We start from the raw sequence: 21,181 nt of genomic DNA, 5'->3' as shown, positions 1-21,181 counted from the left end.
TGGGTCTCTGCATATCCCCAAACCCAAGCATATCCAAGTCCAGCAATTGGTTCTGTGGAACCCACTTATTTGAGAAGTTTGTCCTCTATATATGCAAGTTTAGCAACCTGCAAACACTGCAATTTTGATCCTTGTTTAGTGTTTAAAAAATTGCCTCTAAGTGACCTACACAGTTCAAACCCATGTTGTTCTAGGGTCAAGTGTCCTTTCAGATTCTCCCATATAGGCTTTCACTCTTCAGTTAACTGACCAATAATATGAGGAGTTAATTTGTTAATTTTAAAAAAAGAGCCAGGCGTGATGGCTCACGCCTGTAATCCCAGCACTTTGGGAGGCCAAGGCGGGCAGATCACGAGGTCAGGAGATTGAGACCATCATGTGAATGGTGAAACCCTGTCTCTACTAAAAATACAAAAAATTAGTCAGGCATGGTGGTGGGCGCCTGTTGTCCTAGCTACTCGGGAGGCTGTGGCAGGAGAATGGCGTGAACCCAGGAGGCAGAGCTTGCAGTGAGCCGAAATCGCACCACTGCACTCCAGCCTGGGTGACAGAGCGAGACTCCATCTCAAAAATAAAATAAAATAAAAAATAAAAATAAAAAAAGATAAATATACTTTAACATCCTCATCCTTTAGGGAAAGTATGCAGTGCACTAACCTTGTTTAATATTTCATTCTAAGAATGATAGGCTATAGATTTTTAATTCCAAAACAATTCTGATAATTGAAAGGTATTTTCAGTTTAGTCATAAAACCTATGAAAAATTATAGGCATCATTTGAAGGAAAAATGCTGAGAATAATGTCTAGAGGCAAGAAAATCTTATTAATAAATAATTTTATAAAGATATGTGTTTTCATAAATAGAATTCTCATAAAATACAGATTTATGAATAATTATGATTTTTGCTCTTGAGCTATGCAGTAACACCTTGATATAAAAACAGTATATATTTCTGTAAACAGATTTTAAATAATTTTGTCAAGTACCCTGAATAGTTTACTTTTAAGAAGTATATTTTTAAACCAGTATGTTTAAAACCAGATATGCAAAATTAATTTCTTCAATCTTCATTGTATTCTAAAATGTAGGAGAAACACTAAGGGAATCAAGTGCAATACAAGTTAATTTATTAACATCTAAACTGTTGACCATGGAGCTACAACTATTTAAACCAAAAACTAAATGAGGTAATTTAAGGAAAAGCCACTTCAGCTTTATGTAGTAGAAATGTTGGTTTATGACCAGGAGCTAAGATTGGAATAGCTCAAATGGTACGAAAATATTATTTTATTTGACTTTTATAGAGCTGTACCCAAAAGCAATAGAGATGTGCCAAAGGTATGTGTAATACTTGATGGACTAGGACCAGGATGTGATATATGTTAAACTACTCCTTTACTGAAATTCTCCATAGCAGTAAGCAATATTTGTCTCAAAAGTAAGCAATATTTGTCTCAAAAGTAGTGGCTGGTGTTTTCCTGATGCTAGACAGTGAGAAGCAACAGCAGTCAGAATAATGTCATGTTTATAAAAAACAAGTAGGAAGAAATTTATATGTATGAATTACGTCATCATCATCCATTATAAGATATAAGGCACAATGTAAGAAGAAATAAAGAAAGAAGAATACAAGAAAAAATGTCCATATGCTCATAATCTCTCAGTGGGGAAAGTCTTCATGGATGTTAAATAATGATATCTACAGATTCTATGTGCATGCCATTGTGCATGCACACGTACACACACACACACACACACACACACACACATATATATGCAGAGCCCTTTTATTTAGAGGTATGATTAAGAGTTAGCTACTTAAGTGAAACTCTTTAATCCTATATTTTTCTTTTTCTTTTTGGATTTCCTTCTTTCTTTTTTTGTGTGTTAAATTATATACGTGAAGACTATCTTCTAGAAACTAATAATGAACTATGATATCATGTAATTCTGCAACTCACAATCTTAGAATGACAGAATGATTCCATGTAAACTTTTCAAGAATACTTTTATAATCATATATAAAATGTTTCTAAACAGATTTTAAATGAATGTATTTATGTTTGTTGACTTTAATTTGATTTCTAGAAATTCTCAGAACAAGTTCACATAAAGCTAGAAAAATCAATACAGTCCACTAAGTATTTAAAAAAATGACTCTTGGGGATGAAAATTTGAGTAAATAAAGAGAACCAACAATTTGTCTCTTACTAGTGCAAAGGAATCTAAAACAAAGTCAGCAAAAATGTATTGACTTTTTCCTTTGGCAAATTATCAACTTAAAAATATATACAATTATATAGAAAAGTGTAAATTAAGATCTACAGTAAGAGAAAAGAAATAAATTATTTAAGCCAGCATTTTAAAATTGTTTCAGAACAATTTTGCTTCCTAAACAATAACAGTAGGAATTATTATTTTTTTTGAGATGGAGTCTCCCTCTGTAGCCCAGGCTGGAGTGTAGTGGCTCCATCTCTGCTGACTGCAACCTCCACCTTCTGGGTTCAAGCAATTCTCCTGCCTCAGTCTCCTGAATAGCTGGGATTACAGGCGTGCACCACCACACCTGGCTAATTTTTTTTTGTTTTTAGTAGAGACCAGGTTTCAGTATGTTGGTCAGGTTGGTCTCGAACTCCTGACCTCGTTATCTGCCCACCTCGGCCTTCCAAAGTGCTGGGATTACAGGCGTGAGCCACCATGCCCGGCCAGAAGTTATTATTTTTCTGGTAACTAAAATTTTTGACAAGAAATATTTTTACTGGTAGTGCTGAATTAACACATATTCATCAAATATAATTGGGATCTTCATAATTTAATGTGATGAAGTCTAAAGCTTTATTTTGTGAATGAAAATACTTAGAAATTTTTCATGAAATTGACGTTTTATTGAATTCATATATATATATGCACATATTTATTATATCCACTATATTTTATATGATCTTTGTGAACAACAGTTTGTTAAAGAAAGGAATTTTACTTTCATTTTAGGCCAAAACTTATGAATATATTAATTGTTATTAGATTGCTGTGCTTTGAGGGAAGAGTCCCTAAGACTAATCTGGGTTGATTTGCTAGCATCACTCAGAAAACTCAGCAAAGTGGTTTTGCTCATGGTTACAGTTTATTACCATGGAAGGATATAGATTAAAATCATCAAGGGAAAAAGTCACATAGGCCAGAGTCCAGGAGACACCAGGCTCAAGCTTCCAGTTATTCTGTCCCAGTGGAGTTGTGCAGACAGTACTTAATTCTCCCAACAACAATGTGTGAAATCATGCACAAAGTATTGGCAACCCAAGAAGCTATACTGAGCCTTGATATCCAGGGATTTTACTGGAGTTTGATCATGTAGGCTTGGTTGACTTCCTACAAGGCAAACCTTCAAGTCTCCATTCCCTCCTGAGGTTAACCTGGCCCTAGTCCCCACCATAAATCACATTGTTAGCAAAACCCATGGTGGTAGAAGGCCTCCAGCTAAACAAAGATATTCCTGTCAAACATACTTTGGAGGGATATCCCAAGGACTTAGAGGTTACTTCCAAGGAGTCAGGCAAGGACTAAATAGTTCTTTGGAATGTGCAGATTTTAGACCACTGAAACTTGTGAACTCTACTGCACAATTATACAATATTTTTAAACTTGCAAAATCCCATATTTTATGTTGAGTTGCCAAAGAGTTTCTAATAAAAACAACAGTGTCTTTTATTAGCAGGTATTTTGCTAAATGCTGTGTATTCAGATCTAATTCAACTGCATAAAAAATCTTGAGCTAAGTATTGTATGATTGTCATTTTACAGACGAGAAAACTGAAACTAACAGAGATTCATTTCTCAGTTTATTCAATATTAATGTCATTCTATTTTTATTAAGTATATTGTAAAGATTTTCCTAGTTCTAATCATTAGTTTAATCTTGATTTTTAATGTTTATAACTTGTAGATTTTTTAATCATCAAATTTCATACTTTTATAATTTCTTCTGGAGGTTTTTGCAATTACAAGTAATTTCTCATTCTAAAATTAGGGGAACACATTTTTGTATTGTTGTCTTATATTGTGTGTGTGTGTGTGTGTGTGTGTGTGTATGTGTCTTCGTCTTTCTCTCACTGTTTAACACTTTAAACCATCTAGAATTTACTTTAGTGTGCATAGTAAATTTCTCTCCATTAAATATGCATTTTGCATTAACTGCTCAATAAATGATCTTACTACTGAAGTGTGGTCTGTGATGAGTTAGGGATCTATGCCAGAATATAGGACATTGCTTCCTTCATTGAAAGAGTCTTGACGTGAAAAAAAGCTGAAGTAAACTGTGTGCTTAATGATTTAGCTGATTTACATTCTAGCACCAGCTACTTATCTGGATACAAATCAGTAGTAAAAAGAGTTCATCAAGTGGCAGCGAGTGCATAGGTCACACTCTGAGTAGCCCTCCCACATAACAGATGTGACAGTCGCTGTTCAGTCTAAGTCAGTGTTGCACTAGGAAGTTGCATTTGAGTTGCTAGAAAGCCATCATTTTTATTTTTGGCCTGAAAGGTGGTCTACACTTGTATATCTTTGTCCTTTTTATTTGTGAAGTATGTAGACATAATCCTATGATGCCATTCACGGCAAATAATAAAAGTTGTTCTTTTGTACAAATATTTAGTGGTGCCTTAGAGTATTTTGTTATATAAATAAAGATACCGTATTTTTATACACACACACAAAACATAGGCTTTTTTTCTTAAAGTTTACAAATAATTCCATTTTCTTTGTGGATTCCAACCAAAAGTAAACTAACCCTTGCATTACTGTGTATGGTTTTAGGAAAATTTAGCCCCAAGTCTAAGATATTATACAATATCTAAATTATCTGGGAAATAATCATTTTAAATATACCTATTAATAGCATAATCCCGTGACCATTTTCTGACCTTGCTAAATCTGGAGATTTATTGAAGTCCAGATTTATTGAAGAATTTTGCACTGGCTTAGCACATTGAGGCCAGAGACTTCTGCTCCCACCTAAAGATGGAAGGCAATTATATTACTTTAGAGATGATGATTGCCAAAGCTCACACAGCTAATAAGTGCCTGAATCCATGATCAAAGCCAAGTCTGTTCAAATCCAAAGCCCATGTCATTAATTACAGTGCTCTGCCAGAAACATGGAAGAGTTCTTCTAGCTAACTTTACTCAACTTACTTCTGGGCTGGCCCCGGATTATCTGTCCCCACCTTATCTCTTTAGCCATACTTCATTTCATGCCCCCTTTCATTCTCAGCACTAGAGTTCCTACAGTGTTTCCAAAGTACCATGTTCCAGTGAAAGCACATGGAAATAGGGAGGGGAACAGCTTATACTGGGGCCCGGTGGGGAGGAGGTGGGGAGGGAGAGCATCAGGAAAAATAGCTAATGCATGCTGGGCTTAATACTTAGGTGATAGGTGCAGCAAACCATGATGGCACACATTTACCTATGTAACAAACCTGTGCATCATGTACGTATACCCGAGAACTTAAAAAGTACCATGTTCCTTCACACTGCAGGACCTAAATACATGTTGTTCCTCTACTTGGAGTATACTTACTTTTTAAGCTTAGTTTAATTATCTCCTCCTGCTCAAAGTTCATATACCACCTCAATAGTCATGTTCTAAAGAAAGCATTCTCTGTGGGTCAGTCTCTCTATTAATCATTTTAGTGGCACCACCTCCTTCATAAATGCACATTTGTTCATCTGTTAGATATATACTTCATTAGGCTGTAAGCTTCGAGAGGTGAGGAACCATATCTGTTTTTGATTATAATGGGATTCTTCATGCATTTGACAGTGCTTGGTATATATTAGGCTCTTGATATATATCAAATAAGTAAATGACTGGATATAGTAGTTATCTTAGTAAAATATTATTATGCATAGATTATCAGTGAAACTTGATTCAAAACAGGTGCTGCATGCATATTCAAAGTGTTTAGAATGTTTTTTGATACTGGATGAGACTTTCAATAAAGTATCAGGTAAATTTTTATAAAAGAATATTCTATATTTTGAAATGTACCCATATCCACGTAAGTGAGACTTTATTCTGGTACACACATGCAGAAATGACTACCACAGCCCCAAAAGTGTTGCCACTGAAGTCTTCCTATGACAGTAAATGAAGCTGCATCCTTCTAGTGGGACAACCAAAAGCCAAAGAATTATCTTTGGGTGTTCTCTGTTTCTCATAGTCCACATTCAATTCATCAGCTGTTGACTCTACCTTCAAAATACATCCAGAATCTGATTACTTCTCACTAATTGTCCTGCTAGTTCTTTGGACTAAGCTACCAACACCACTCATCTGGATTATTACCGTAGCCTCTTAAATAATGTTTCTTTTTTAGCCTTTGCGTCCTATAGCCTATTTTCAAATTAGAGTCAGGGAGATTCATTTAAAACAAAGCAAATCGCCTGGCTTCTTTACTCAGAACCTTCCAAGAGCTTCCTGGTTCACCCTGTAAAATCCCCAGCCCACACCACGGCCCACCAAATTCTACATGTTCTAGCCTCTGTCCCTATAGCCTGTCATTCCCTTCTTACCAACTGCGCTCCAGATTCATTGCCTCTTTGTTGAAACTCAAACATAGAAGACAAACACTCACTTTGGGGACTTTGCCTTTCCTTTGATTTCTCCCTGGAAAGTTCTCCAGAGCAGCCACATGGCTGCCTCCCTTTCTTCTTAGTTCTCCACTCATGTATCAGGGTTCAGTGAGGCTTTTCTGATAACATTTCTTAAAATTGTAAGCACAACCACTGCCTGGGCTTATTCCCCTTTGCCTTCCTTAATTTTATTTGTAAAACTTTTCAAAATGTAACTCTCTACCCTATGTCTCTTTCTTCTGTTTGTAGATAATAAGATCTTGTCTACTTAGTTCACTGTCATATTCCCAGCATGTTAGCACATTTATAGCTTATGCTTGTAATCAAGAAAATAACCAATATAGCCCTAATAGAATTTTATATTTTTACAAGTTGAAAGAGACTGCATTAAACATATACCACTTGCCCACTGATTGAGAACTTTATGTGATATTTAGACTGTCTACTTCATAGAGATGTTGAGTTGGGTAAAATTATATGAGTTAGGGGAAATTACTTATATTTCATTTCATTATAAAAAGATCAAGCATGTTTTGATATGGCCAAAAATGCGTATGTATTTTTTGTTTTTGTTTTGATTTTTGAACCAGAGGAAAAGGTCTACTGTATATTATTAAACTTTGGCATGGAGACATGGTTTTTCCACTAAGTGGGCAATTCAGGAGTTTCTTTGGAATTAAAAGGCTAATGGGGCTATAAATATGCAAAGTTACCTCGTTGAAGGCAATAAATATTTGGGCCACCTGCTAAAATTTTAAGGATTGCCAGAGTAACAAGAATACAGATGCCTTGTGACTAATAAGCCTTTGGAATCAATAACATTTACATACATACTTACTTCTCTGGAAATTGTGCCTGGATAGAATAGAGGGGAGGGCCAGGTTATAAACCTGCTTCTTCAGACATCTCTATTTCTGTCATTGGCACCATTACTGCCACAAGGCCTTTAGTTGAGACATCTGAGCCATCTTTAACTCTTTCTCCCCTAAGTTACTTCCATAATCAGTGGCCAAATTCTATTCATTCTTCATCTGAGAAAGCTATCTCAACCATCTATTCTTTCTTCTGTTATTCCTCTTGGTTTGGACTCTTGCAGTATCCACTTAACTGGTGTCCTCTCCTTTGCTACCTCATCTTTCTAATGTATTCACATATTACTAAGATTCAGCTTCGTGAGATGTGGTCCTAACCTTCATATCAGAAAACTTTATTGCCTTTCACAACCTAATGAATGAATTTGAAATTCCTTAGCCTTAGATTCATGACTTCTATAGAGTGACCCTAGTCTATTTTTGTAACTTTACAATCTACTTCTCTAGTTGATGAATGCAAATCATACTTTTCAAACATCATGCCTTTATTCATTTTTTTATTATCCCAACTTCCAGCACTAATGATTTTTTACTAATGATTCATTATTTTTAATATTATTAAAATATTAGTTTAGTATTATTTACTAATGATTCATTATTTACTAATGATCTATCCCAATGGTACTTACCTATTAATGGCCACGACAAATGCTATCACTTTTGTGAAAGTAAATTTGAAAGCCTGGTTAGAAATATGTTTCCACTTTATTTATTTTGAGATGGAGTCTCACTCTGTTGCCCAGGCTAGAGTGCAGTGACACTGTGTCAGCTCACTGCAATGTCCGTCTCTTGGGTTCAAGCCATTCTCCTGCCTCAGCCTCCTGAGTAGCTGAGATTACAGGCGCTCACCACCCCACCCAGCTAATTTTGTATTTTTAGTAGAGACAGGGTTTCACCATGTTGGCCAGGCTGGTCTCGTACTCCTGACCTCAAGTGATTCACCCACCTTGGCTTCCCAAAGTGTTGGGATTACAGGCGTGAGCCACCGCACCCGGCCTGTTTCCACTTTTAAGTCTCTTACACTGATTATTTTAAATATCATTTGTCACTTAAAATTATTTCTGAGATACACTGATTTATACTGGTATTTACCTATGTATAAGTTCCCAACTGAATAGCAATCTGTGAAAATATGATTCATGTCTAATACATTTTTTTCACAGCACAAGGTTGAATATATTATACGTCATAAGAACTCCAACATATGTTGTACAAGTGAATAAACATTTGTTGTATGAATGCTCATCTGTTGGTCATCTTGAGGTCCAGGACATAAGACAATTGAATCCCAGAGTGGAAGAATCAGTTTGAGTCAAAGAATGCAATTGTCTTGACTAAGTAATATTATTTAATGAGAAAATATGGTTTTATTGCTATGCAAATATAATGGCAATATATTTTTCCCTTTTGATACATGATATTTTGAATTCCTATTTAAAATAAACTATTGTATGAAAATACAATAGTTCAATTATATTTCAGTTACGATGAGTTTACCTTAAAGTCTAACCAGACTTTGGTATGTATTAGGCTCTTGATATATATCAAATAAGTAAATGATTGAATATAGTAGTTATCTTAGTAAAATATTATTATGCATAGATTGTCAGTGAAACTTGATTCAAAACAGATGCTATGTGCATATTCAAAGTGTTTAGAATGTTTTTTGATATTGCATGAGACTTGCATGGACAGACCTGTCCAACTAGTTCATCCAAATCCTAAAGTTATGAATGCGGAAGGGTCAAATCTAGCAATTGTAGTATTAGGAATATTTAATTGAAATTCTGTTAATTCACAACAGGTATGGAAACATACCTGCCAAGATATGAAAACAACCTGTATCTGTCAACAGATGAATGTATAAAGATGAATGTATACAGAAAATGTGGTGTGTGTGTGTGTATGCATATATACACACACACATATATGTATTTCTATTATATAAACATAATTCTATATATAATGGAATATTTATTTTATATGTATTATTATATATGTATATTTACACACAACATAATATACATTATATAATTGGAATTTTATGTGTATATATTATATATATAGATAATATATATAGATAAATATATATATATAATGGAATATTACTAAGTCTTTAAAAAGAAGGAAATTCTACTATTTGCAACAGCATAGATGAATCTTGAGGGCATTTTGCTAAGTGAAATAAGCCAGACACAGAAAAACAAATATTGCATGATCTTACTCATATGTGGAATCCGACAAAAACAAAGTCAAACTCATAGTAACAGAAGAATGGTGGTTACCAGGAGCTGTGGGATGAGGGGAAAGGGGAGATATTTGTCAAAGGTTACAATCCTTCAATCACAAGATGAGTAAGTACTGGAGACCTAGTGTACAGCATGATGACTATAGTTAAAGAAGTTAGCATATGCCCCAGGAGGCATACACAGATTTGGTTACCCTCTCTCAGCTTCCAAGAAGAGTCCTTTTCAGAAGTGAATAACATTTGGCACTCATTTGCATTGATGTGCAGTAGTATATCTGCTCTAAGAAGAGAGGATATGCTCTAAGAGGAAATTATATACACTAAGAACTAAATAAAGACCAGGTATAATGGCTCACAGTGGAGCACACCTGTAATCCAAGCACTTTGGGAGGCCAAGGTGGGCGGATCACTTGAGGTCAGGAGTTCAAGACCATTCTGGCCAGCATGCCAGCTTGAGGACGGAGAATTGCTCAAACCTGGGAGGCAGAGGTTGCAGTGAGCTGAGATCACACCACTGCACTCCAGCCTGGTCAATACAGCAAGACTCTGTCTCAAAATAAAATAAAATAAAATAAAATAAAATAACGAAATAAGAAATGCCTATAAAGTACATCATTTCCTAAGACTTTTAGAATGGGAAATAGATGAAATAATAATAAATTGTTATAACAGGCACAAACCAAATATGCTCTTCTAGAAATCCGTTGCTCCTTAAAATGTTGAAAATTAATTTTTTTGTAGTTATTGTTGACCAACTAAAATTAGTAATGGCTATCTAAATATACTGTCCCCATTGTACTCTTTAGAATTTTCTATAGCAGATGTCACAGGTATCTTCCCCTGACACAAATGCCTTGGTAAATGTGAAAAACTACCTATGTGGATAGTTAAGTGGGAAAGTGCATTATTAGACATACAGCCTTGGGCTTGAGTTGTTGTTCTGCCACCTACTTAATGAACGAGGTTTGGATAAATCAATCCTCTGTATTCATTTCCTTTATTCCTAAAATTTGGATAGTTTTTAACTTCAAGGTTCATTGTTAGGATTTGTGATACTATAATGTCATGGCACAATGATTGGCACATAATGCAGAGTGATTGAATGATAACAATAATTAGTAGTATTATTTTTATGAATTCCTTAATGTGAAAAGGAGATCTTCAGCTTTCACTGGTCTTTCATTTTTCTGTTCTTTCTTGGAGTGCTTTCATACCTTTTAGAGGTTTTTTAACTAGATTGACAGGAAGTTTACTTACCATGAAGACTCTTGTAGACCACTAACATGGCTTTCGTATTTGATATTTTATTTAGACAATTATACCACGTAGAATAATAAGCAGTTTTTCCAAGTTAATTATCATAATGAGACTTCAGCCAGTATAGATATGGCAGCCCTCCCACACCAGATTCTCTCCAAACGTAGGTTTGGATGTTGGAGTGAGTTAGTGGAAGAGGGAAAAAAATCACCCAGCTAATGAATGACCTTGGAAGAGTTGGCTTTCTGTTTGCAATTCTCTGATGTTTCTTGGCAAATGCGTATCCTAGAGTAAAGCAAGCAACCTTCCTGGAGTAGATCATCTGTTAACTTTTTCGTGTCTCAGTTTCTCTGTGTTGGCAAGAGGCCACAGTAGTTTCACATCTCTAATTATAGCATATTTGGTGTTTCTATGATCCTATATCAGTTGATAAATCAGTAGACATTTAACAGGACATTCAACTAAATAATTAAAGGAAGTAAAAAGAAAATATGACAATTTCTGTGAACACGTACATTCTAGGTGTGGTGAATTATATATATATCATTTAAAATTAACCAGAAATACGAGACAGTTCTGATGTGTCTTACACACCATATATGTGAAGGGCATAGAAGTTAAAGATAATGATAAATATGGGCTATAATTTATTAAAGAATCCTTTTTTAAAGGCAGAAAGTCTGTATAAATGCAGATTATAATGGAAGGTATTCTAATGGAAAGGAACTATACAAAAGGTTAGGCTGGAATTAACTATGAAAATCAGATTGATATCAGTTTACAGATGTTTTGAATAATGAGATAAAGAATGGATTTCATCCTGTAGATCATTGCTTTCCAGAATTTTGAGTAAATAAGAATCATCTAGAAAATGTGTCAAAATGCTATTTCTTAGGCCTTACCTCTAAATATTCTATTTTAATTCATTGGGGGAAGGCCCATGAATCTGCATTTTAACTACTCTAATGTCCTCATGCCCTATGATTCTGATGCAAGTGGTTCATTATTCACACTTTTAGAATCTCTGCTTGCCAGGGCTAATGAAAAGCTTTTACATAGGAAATTAGCTTTTTTATATTAATACGCTCATAAGAAACTAGCACCATTAAAGCATGGTTTAAGAGGCAAAGAGTTGAAGAGCAGGAGGACAGTCAGGCAGACATTACAATAATCCAGAAGTAAAAAGAATCAGCACCAATTTTGGTTGATAGCAATAGAATTGAAAAGGGGCAGATAAGCGGTAGAGGTTTAAGGAATATAGGGCAAAGAGGATCCAGGCATTCATTTGCTATACAAGAGCAAGGGACAGTGTTCCAATCCTAGTAGATAATACACTCTTTGAGTGTAGGAACTGAGTCTTATTTATCTTTGTGACTCCAGCTCAGCACAGTAGTGGGTTCTCAACAAGTGTATGTGCATTGTTAGATAAACCTGTAATATAATGCACAACAAAGTCAAAAGGAATCTCTTTTTGTACCTCTACTTTTCTTCTTTTAACCTCTTATTTTTTACCTTGCTTTTATATAGCCTTTTGACTTGCTAATAAAAGTAGGTTTCATTGTTTGTGCAAATTGAAATGACTTAAAATATTAAAAGAAATATGATACAAAAATATATTGTATATCTTAATGTCTAAATTTTTTCTCCGTGAACACACAATAGTGAAATTATATTGAATTAGATATACCCACTGAATTCTAAGAAATATGAAATTAAATGTCATTTTGTATAAATATAATCTACTTCCAGTAAGACATTGTAATAGTTTGTTTCTTTTATTAATGTTTCCACATAATATATGGCTTTAGTGGGAAATACTATGTCATAAAAATGCTTAATGTATTCAGCACAAAAAGCCTACTCTTTTAAAATATTACTGTTTACAAATCAGATCCTTTCCAAATTATCCAAAAAAGTGAGTGAATTCATAAGGCTTCTCCTCTCTAATTCTTTAAACATCAAAAGGGACCATCTTCAAAATCCAAATGCTTCTCCAGCTTTCCGCAGGATATCACAAAACTTCCTGGCAAAGACTTTTAAACAAGTTGAGAAGTTTTATATGATAAAAATATTTTTTCAGTTGACTTGACAACCATGTACAATGTTAGTGAAGAGTTTATTTGCCCAAGGCTCTTTGTCAAAATGAATTTAAACTGAGATTATTAAAATGTAGTTCAATTGCAGTGTGAGTAGAGGTGTTACTAATGTCTTACTTAGAGAATGTTTTTCATGCAATGCATGTAACTTGGTTATAAGGTTCTACATGTAGAGGTGCATTTCTGCTAAAAGAACAGAGGCATTTAAAATTGTTCGGAAAACAAATCATCTCCAAAAGTGGAGAGTTTTGATCCAGAAAGAAAAGCACTATTGTGTGATAGTTCAGAGGTTCATCTGTGTGAGCATCAGACTGCCCGGGTTTGAGTCACAGCTTCACCATTAACCTCAGCACCTTCCTCATTTGTAAAATAGAAGTCATAATAATAGAAACATTATGGGAATATTGTGAGGAATAAGTGATATCATCTTTGTCAGTGGTTAATAGAGTAGCTGGCACAGATTAAGGTGCACAATTAATTGTTTTATTTCAAACCTATAAAGTCAAGACTAAGCAGTGTTTCCTGATAATTGCAGATGTGTGGTTAAAAAAACCTGTCCCAATTTAATGATAATTTTTTCTGTTATGAGTTAAATGGCTTCAGGAAAATTTAACTACTGGTAAACAATGCTTGAATCACCAGACCTCCCCATGGCTGAAGCTAATTTGTTATATCAGAATCAGGACCAGGATCCCAAAAGGAAAATTATTATCTGGATAAGAGGTTGTAATCCTCCATATTTAGAAAATCCTATTACACGATATTGGGAAAATGTCCAAATTGCCAAATCTTAGAAGCAATCCCTCTCCTTCCCTCATAGGAACACATTATTTAGGAGGGTTTATTATTTCTGAGAAAGACTAGTTACCTTTCAAAAATAATAGCATTTGTGTATGGTTTGAAAGATTATGCCACCACAGATGGAAGAGTCAAGCACGTTCCAAATGGCAAGTGGTTGTTAATTAACAGGTCACCCAGTGATGTGTGCTGTAGCCAGAATCCATGGTAGAGAGGAGACAGGACACTGATGGGCTGCATTTGAACCACACAGTTAGAATTAAATTAAGCCACTTTTACTGATTTGTGATATTGTGCCATATTTATAATTTCTTATTTTAACTTAATATCTAAGTAAATTCTTTTGATTGTTATTTTCTTGGTTTTTCTGAAGCGCACACTTTCACCAAAGAAAGCAAATACAGTAGAGTGAATTTAATGTAATTAATGATAAATCTGTTTATGTATCTTTTGACAAATTAGAATGATATAATAAAATTTCTCTGATTTATTTCCCCGTTATAAAGGATCATTATGGATTCTGTCTGTATTCCAGGCATTGTTCAGGTACTACATATCATGCTTATGCAGTCATCACCACAAATCAGTCAAGAAAGTATATTTAGCAAATAAGGCAACTAAGGCATGTTTATTTATTGTTTTTTAACTTGTCTTTGGTGAAATAAGGGGAAGATACAGAGATTAAGTTACTTTCTAATTTCAACATCTTTTTACTCTGCCTTCTAATATTTTAATTGAACTGGTTCATACCTATTCCATATACTCTCTTATTTTTCCTCTTTATCTTCTAAGTATGAAAACATTTATCTTCCTATTTTCTCTGTTATTTATTCTATTAATATGTGTTGCTACAGACCCTATTTGAAGAAATTTATTAGAATAGGAAAGAAAAATATGACTCACTGGTGAATTTTTCTAACACCAAAAGTGAAAGGTAATATTCAATAATGTATTTCAGTTTTATTTATACCATAATTTTTATAGTTAAAGTTAGCATGGTGATATAATTAGTCTTAATTCATTAATGATATGGATGGAATTTATTTATTCCTTTCATATTTTCTTCCTTCAAAAACATATTTAATTGTAACAATTTTGATTCAAACTTATAATTCATCTTAAAAATATAGTTTGGTAGTTTTTAAAAATTTTATTTTGATTTAAGGAAACATAGGTACTCTAATTGTAATTTCCCTTAGCAATTTCTGCAACAGTTCTTCTAATTTCGTGTTTTAAAACACAATATAGATATTCTTGTGAATTTTTCATTATGATAACAATTTTATTTATTATCTAGACCATAACAGAAGAAGAAAAGAGAACAGTGGACTATCCTGCTATTATCTCAGGCTATGCATGTACACAAATGGACTCTTCTCTGCTTCTTCAGTACTAACTCTCATCCACAAAAATTGTTTTACTGGCCTCATTATGAGAATTCACAAGAGACTATATAATTTTTTTTCTACATGATCATTGAACCCATGATTCAACATTGGTTACAGAGTCTCAAGAATTTGGAGAATGAACCAGAAGTAAAAATGTATAATGCAATATAGGAAATGCTGTAACCATGTTGTTCACAGAATCCTGTGTTGTTCCCAGAAGAGATATTACAAATGGGTGAGGTAGGGGATAGTGAAAGAAAACCTGATAAAAGTAAACCGCATTAATGTTGATGATTAAGTAGAATTTGAGTTTGTCCAGGCAAAGAAGCTGAAGGAGAGGCACTGTAGACAGCATATGGGGTTGGAGGATGGAATTTATAGATGCCCAATGTGGAATGGTTAATCACATGACTTCTAGAGCTCAGTTCAAACATTATTACTTTCCAATTTCTCATTTTATAATCTTGGACAAGTTACTTCTCATCTGCAAAATGCATATTATAATCATTTCTACTACATTTTGTTGTTTAACACAAGTTTATAAATTCCCTTATATGATTTATGATACCTAGAAAATGCCAAGTAACAATTAACTGCAAGAAAATAAGAAACAATATAAGGCCGGGCGCGGTGGCTCAAGCCTGTAATCCCAGCACTTTGGGAGGCCGAGACGGGCGGATCACGAGGTCAGGAGATCGAGAACATCCTGGCTAACATGGTGAAACCCCGTCTCTATTAAGAAATACAAAAAACTAGCCGGGCGAGGCGGCGGGCGCCTGTAGTCCCAGCTACTCGGGAGGCTGAGGCTGGAGAATGGCGTGAACCCGGGAGGCGGAGCTTGCAGTGAGCTGAGATCCGGCCACTGCACTCCAGCCTGGGTGACAGAGTGAGACTCCGTCTCAAAAAAAAAAAAAAAAAAAAAAAAAAAAAAGGAACAATATAATGTTTGGGAAATTACAAGTCATTTGGTATTGCTGAAGAAAAAATCTAATAATAATGTAGAAGAATATGAAGGGGCTATGTATCATGTTAAAGAGCTGGAAATTGCCATATGGATAATGAGAAAACATAGGAATGGCATAGGCAGATTGTGTTTTAAATAGTTCTCACTGGGGCAGTGTAGGAGAAGGGGAAGGGAGAATGTTGGTAAAGATTAGAGGGACAGAACCCAGGTACAATCCCATAACAACTCAAGACTTTGTATATACTATAATAAGGATAGAATACAATAATTTAAATAGTAACTATAGGATAGAAGGGAGATGACAGTTGAGTGAAATACTTAGAAGGTAGAGTTGGCAGGGCTTGCCTCTAACAATAAATAAAATAGAGCCTATGCGATAATTCAGGAAAGGAAAAAAATAAATGATGACTTGAAGATTCTTTATTTGGCAGAACTTACTAGCTAGCAAAAGCATAAAAAGAGAGCAAGAAAAAAATAGAATAGAGGAGTAAATAGAGAATTGAAAGAGAAAGTAAGAAAGGCAGTCTGTAGACATACTAAATTTAAGGTATTTCTAGAACATCTATTTAGAAATAAGTCCAACTTTTAGAATACAATTTCAACAGATGCAGGATTCATTCAAAAAGATAAAGATGGCCAGGATAATTTGTGTTATATGATGTGGGAGGAAGAGGATGGTCTAATGAAGTGCATGGTAAAGACATAGGAAATTAATAGATTAATGAGGTTTCAAATTTGATAAAAGATGTGTATTCAAATCAAATTTTGAAGAAAATTTGATTCAGGCAACAAGAAGAATCTAGTATGGTTAAATATAAATGTATTATTTCTGAGTTTCACACATACTACATGCAAAGAATATATCTATAGATCATTTCAGTATGAAGGACCTAAACATGTCATTTTGTAGGTTGATTAGGGAAATATTTTTTTATTAAATAAAAATATTTACCTTAAATTGGGGTAACAAAATTTAAAAAGTAACTTAATCTGAAATCTAATTTTATTTTGAATCTAATTTCGTTAAAACAAATTTGGCTCCCAGTATTTTAAGTGTTTTAATCATTATTTAACTGCAGTTACAAAAAGTTAACAAGTAACATTTACTTAGTGTAAATTTTAAAATTTTATTATATTCCAAATCAGCATGGGCATTAACCATGACAACGACCACCCATCGTGTGCTGATGGTCTTCATATCATGTCTGGTGAATGGATTAAAGGACAGAATCTTGGTGATGTTTCATGGTCTCGATGTAGCAAGGAAGATTTGGAAAGATTTCTCAGGTATGGAGGTCACTTATTGTTTTTGCCTTGTGAGTGTTTTATGTGTGCTGTTACTTTTTACAAATAGAGAAGCCAGTGTGGCAAAGTGGAAAGGCCACCAGAGTAAAAATGAAGGCACTTGGTTCCAATCCTGACTTTTCCATTGACTCATGGTGTAGTTTGGGACATGTTATTTAACCCCCTGCTTTTTAATTTCTACATTTTTCAAAAAGGACAGTTAAGATTATTTGTAAGATTGAAAAATTGCTATAATGATTTTAAAAATCTGTCACAGTTTTTAATTGCCTCTTCAATTATTTCCAGTGGAAATATTCACACTGTTCATCACCCAGCACATCTGTTATCATGAAGATCAGAGCCCCTCTAACAAAATCTTCACTTTTCATTTGTAATACGCTTCAACTATTTTTTCATTAATAAATAGTTTTCACCATTATCATAGCCCTTGAGTCTCTTCTTTTCCACATTCAGTGGCAGTAACACTTAGCTTCTGTCTTGTTGGAAAAGTAAATGAAAAATATTACTGTTGCTCTCATTTTCATTTTAAAGCACTTGTTCATTTTTAAAGCCCTTATTTCTATAATTACAGAAGGATCACCTGAAGCAGTAAGAAATATGCAAAGTAGTTAGTGAGATGCTTAAGGTATCCAAAACAAGTCTTAATGAGAAATACAGGAACACTTATCTTGCTAAACTCACTGCACAGATGAACTTTATTCACTTTTCTATATCCTTTAAATAGTTAAGCCAATTTTTCTATCAAATGGCTACGAAATCTATCAAACTATAATGTTTCTCACATTCCATAGCTTTGCTATAAAATATGTACAATATATGCTGTGCATGCTCTTTGTCGTAACAGTCTAGAGAAGAGCACTCAGAGCATGTGATATTTCAGACACACCATCAGTAGCTGCATCAGCAGCCCTTCTGTAGGCCCTAATGAGTTCCTAAGAAACATGCATGATTTTGTACGGCTGCCTTCACATGACTCAGGACTCCTATGACATAAAATACCACTTTAAAATATATTACAGAGTTGTATACAAAGTTGTATTACAATGTCAAGCACAAATATATCTACACTGTTAATATTCAGCTGAGGATGCTTTCCATACATTCTTTAAATCCCCAAAATATAGCTGATATCTTACATTCACATACTACTTTTGGGCAAGTTACTCTCTGATTCTGAGCTTGTATACCTATTAAATGCATAAAATAACACTGAACTCACAGTGTTATGTAGATCAGCTGAGTTAATTCATATGAATGTGTTTTTTACACCATAAAGTTCTTTTAATTTGAAAATTATTTATTACGATTATCTTCATTGTAAATAAATGATTTTTGACATATAGAATAATTTCTATGAATATTCAATGGAAGAGCAAAAAGAGTAAAAGTATATTTTTGATATTATAAAAGTGTTTATTGTTATATGCTAACTAATCATATCAGCTTTTTACATTAAATTCAAAATTTTACACATACCTACCTATTGCCAGGTCAAAGGCCAGTAACTGCTTGCTACAAACAAACCCGCAGAGTGTCAATTCTGTGATGGTTCCCTCCAAGCTGCCAGGGATGACATACACTGCTGATGAACAATGCCAGATCCTTTTTGGGCCTTTGGCTTCTTTTTGTCAGGAGATGCAGGTAAAAATCCAGGTGGGGTTTTTGTGCATTCATTCATTGTTTAGAAGTATTGACTGGTAGGAGAAGGTAACTTTATTTCACAGTTTGTGGATCAAAAATACCCCAATATATAAAAGAAGGATTTTTTAAGAAAAGGTTTGTGCATTTTTTTCTTATACCTTGGAAGTGATAGAAATAAGATGTGAGCATTTAGTCAAAGTCAATAAAGAAAGACCTAATAATTTCTACTTTGAAAATTACATTGATGTCAGGGAAGCATTTTTATTATGTCAGTTCAATGCTTCTATTTTAAATCCCATATAGTTTTCTCTCCATATCTGCAGGAATTGGTTTCAGTACCCACATCTCGTTCCCTGAGCAAATACCAAAACTCCCAGCTGCTAAAGTCCCTTATGAAAAATAATGTAGTATTTGCATATAACCTACCCACATCCTCTCAAATACTTTAAATCATCCCTAGATTACTTACAGAACCTGATACATTTTAAATACTATGTTATTATTATACTATGTTATTTTATTATTTGTATTATTTATATTGTTGTATTGTTGTTTTTTAAAAATATTTTTTGTGTCTGTGGTTGGTTGGATCCCTGGATGTGGAAACTACAAACAGGGAGGGCCAGCTGTATTTTCTTACATGGAAATGGGTAAAAATGTGATAAAAGCTATATATGAACATGTAATTGTGGAGGAGGAACTATATATTTTAACCCTAAAAATAAAATTTTAAAAGTATCTTTTATAGGAACAAAAATTAAGAGAGTACATTTCTACATAAACTGGAAGAAAAGGGAAAATGTATAATGGTAAAGCAGTGTTTATGTATTAATATTCCAATAGTCAGTAATTACTCAGAGAAGACAGTAGTATTAAGTCCATAAATTCTAAAGGATGAAGCAAAATTACCTTCTTAACTGATGGAAGAGTTTCAGCTCTATTAACCCCTTTTTTTTCTTTCCTGCTGGCCATCCCCTATCTGCCCATCTCCTCTCACCTCCTGCTCACACACACACATATACACATTGTACTTCAGGAATAAACCGATAACCACACTGAGAGTAAATTGGTTAAGTATCGCTGAAACATAGCCTATTTCACCCAGCCACAATTTTTGTGAATGTCTCAAAGGAGTTTGGCTTTGTTGAGGATAATGCTGTTTTGGGTAACTCAGCATAATTAAGATCCATTATAAGGAACAAAGCATATGACATTATAATGTGTTGAATGCTGTCTTTGCTTTGTGGTTGTATTAAAAGAGTTTTGCACTTATTTATTAATTGCTTTTGATCAGTTTCACCCACCAGTGTGTAAGCTGCATGAGGGCAGAGTGAGTTTCTCCAGCATCTAGCCTAGGGACTGGCACAGAGTAAGTGAAATATCCAGTGAACAGATTTAGAATTAAAATGAGTGAATGTATGGAGTTGGAGCTGCATCAAATGTGATGTGTAAAAGGCTGTATGGACTGTAATACTCATCTGGCAATAGTGGAGCTTGAAAGGAACTGGTGTTGCTATGTGTGATCTAATGCCAAAGGGTTTACATGTGGCACAACCATGGATCCTTGGAACTCCATATCATGTGTGACAATTATGACATTAGTTCTGTAAGGTCTGTCTCCAGTACCTCTCTGACCTCATCTACTAACCTGCTTCACTCTGCTTTCACCTCTGAATCTTTAGACAATCAAAAGTCTGGTCACAATCTTCTTCCTTAAATATTCACGGTAAAATGAAAGTTTCTGAGGTACAAAGGTTTGGGTTTGTGGGCAGACACTTTTACAGGCTGAAGTTACCATTATTTTAGGCAACAAAGTAGGCTGTCTGTGTTCACTGTCACTGGAGCATTGCACAGGAGACAGTTTCAGTTCATGAGATATAGAGAACTGATAGAACTGATCAATGGATCAGTTCATCCAAAATGTTCATCTTCTATAAAGCATTCCTGCTGTAAAAACTCAGTAGATGATCAACTACA

The 21,181-nt window shown here is 34.3% G+C and overlaps 1 protein-coding gene across 3 annotated transcripts in view; it reads left to right on the top strand.

Moving 5' to 3' along the window:
• Nucleotides 1–21,181, top strand: part of ADAMTS19 (ADAM metallopeptidase with thrombospondin type 1 motif 19) — a 283,788-nt gene that overhangs the window by 141,327 nt on the left and 121,280 nt on the right. For all 3 annotated transcript variants that reach the window (XM_050792704.1, XM_050792706.1, XM_050792705.1), the window contains 2 exons: nt 17,405–17,545; nt 19,054–19,204. In XM_050792704.1, the coding sequence (XP_050648661.1) occupies nt 17,405–17,545; nt 19,054–19,204 (292 nt within the window). The remainder of the gene's footprint in view (nt 1–17,404; nt 17,546–19,053; nt 19,205–21,181) is intronic.

Source organism: Macaca thibetana, chromosome 6 (genome assembly GCF_024542745.1).
Source record: "Macaca thibetana thibetana isolate TM-01 chromosome 6, ASM2454274v1, whole genome shotgun sequence".
NCBI classification, from domain to species: Eukaryota; Metazoa; Chordata; class Mammalia; order Primates; family Cercopithecidae; genus Macaca; species Macaca thibetana.
The sequence above is the reverse complement of the archived record's forward strand: the minus strand, read 5'-3'. Positions and strand labels throughout refer to the sequence as shown.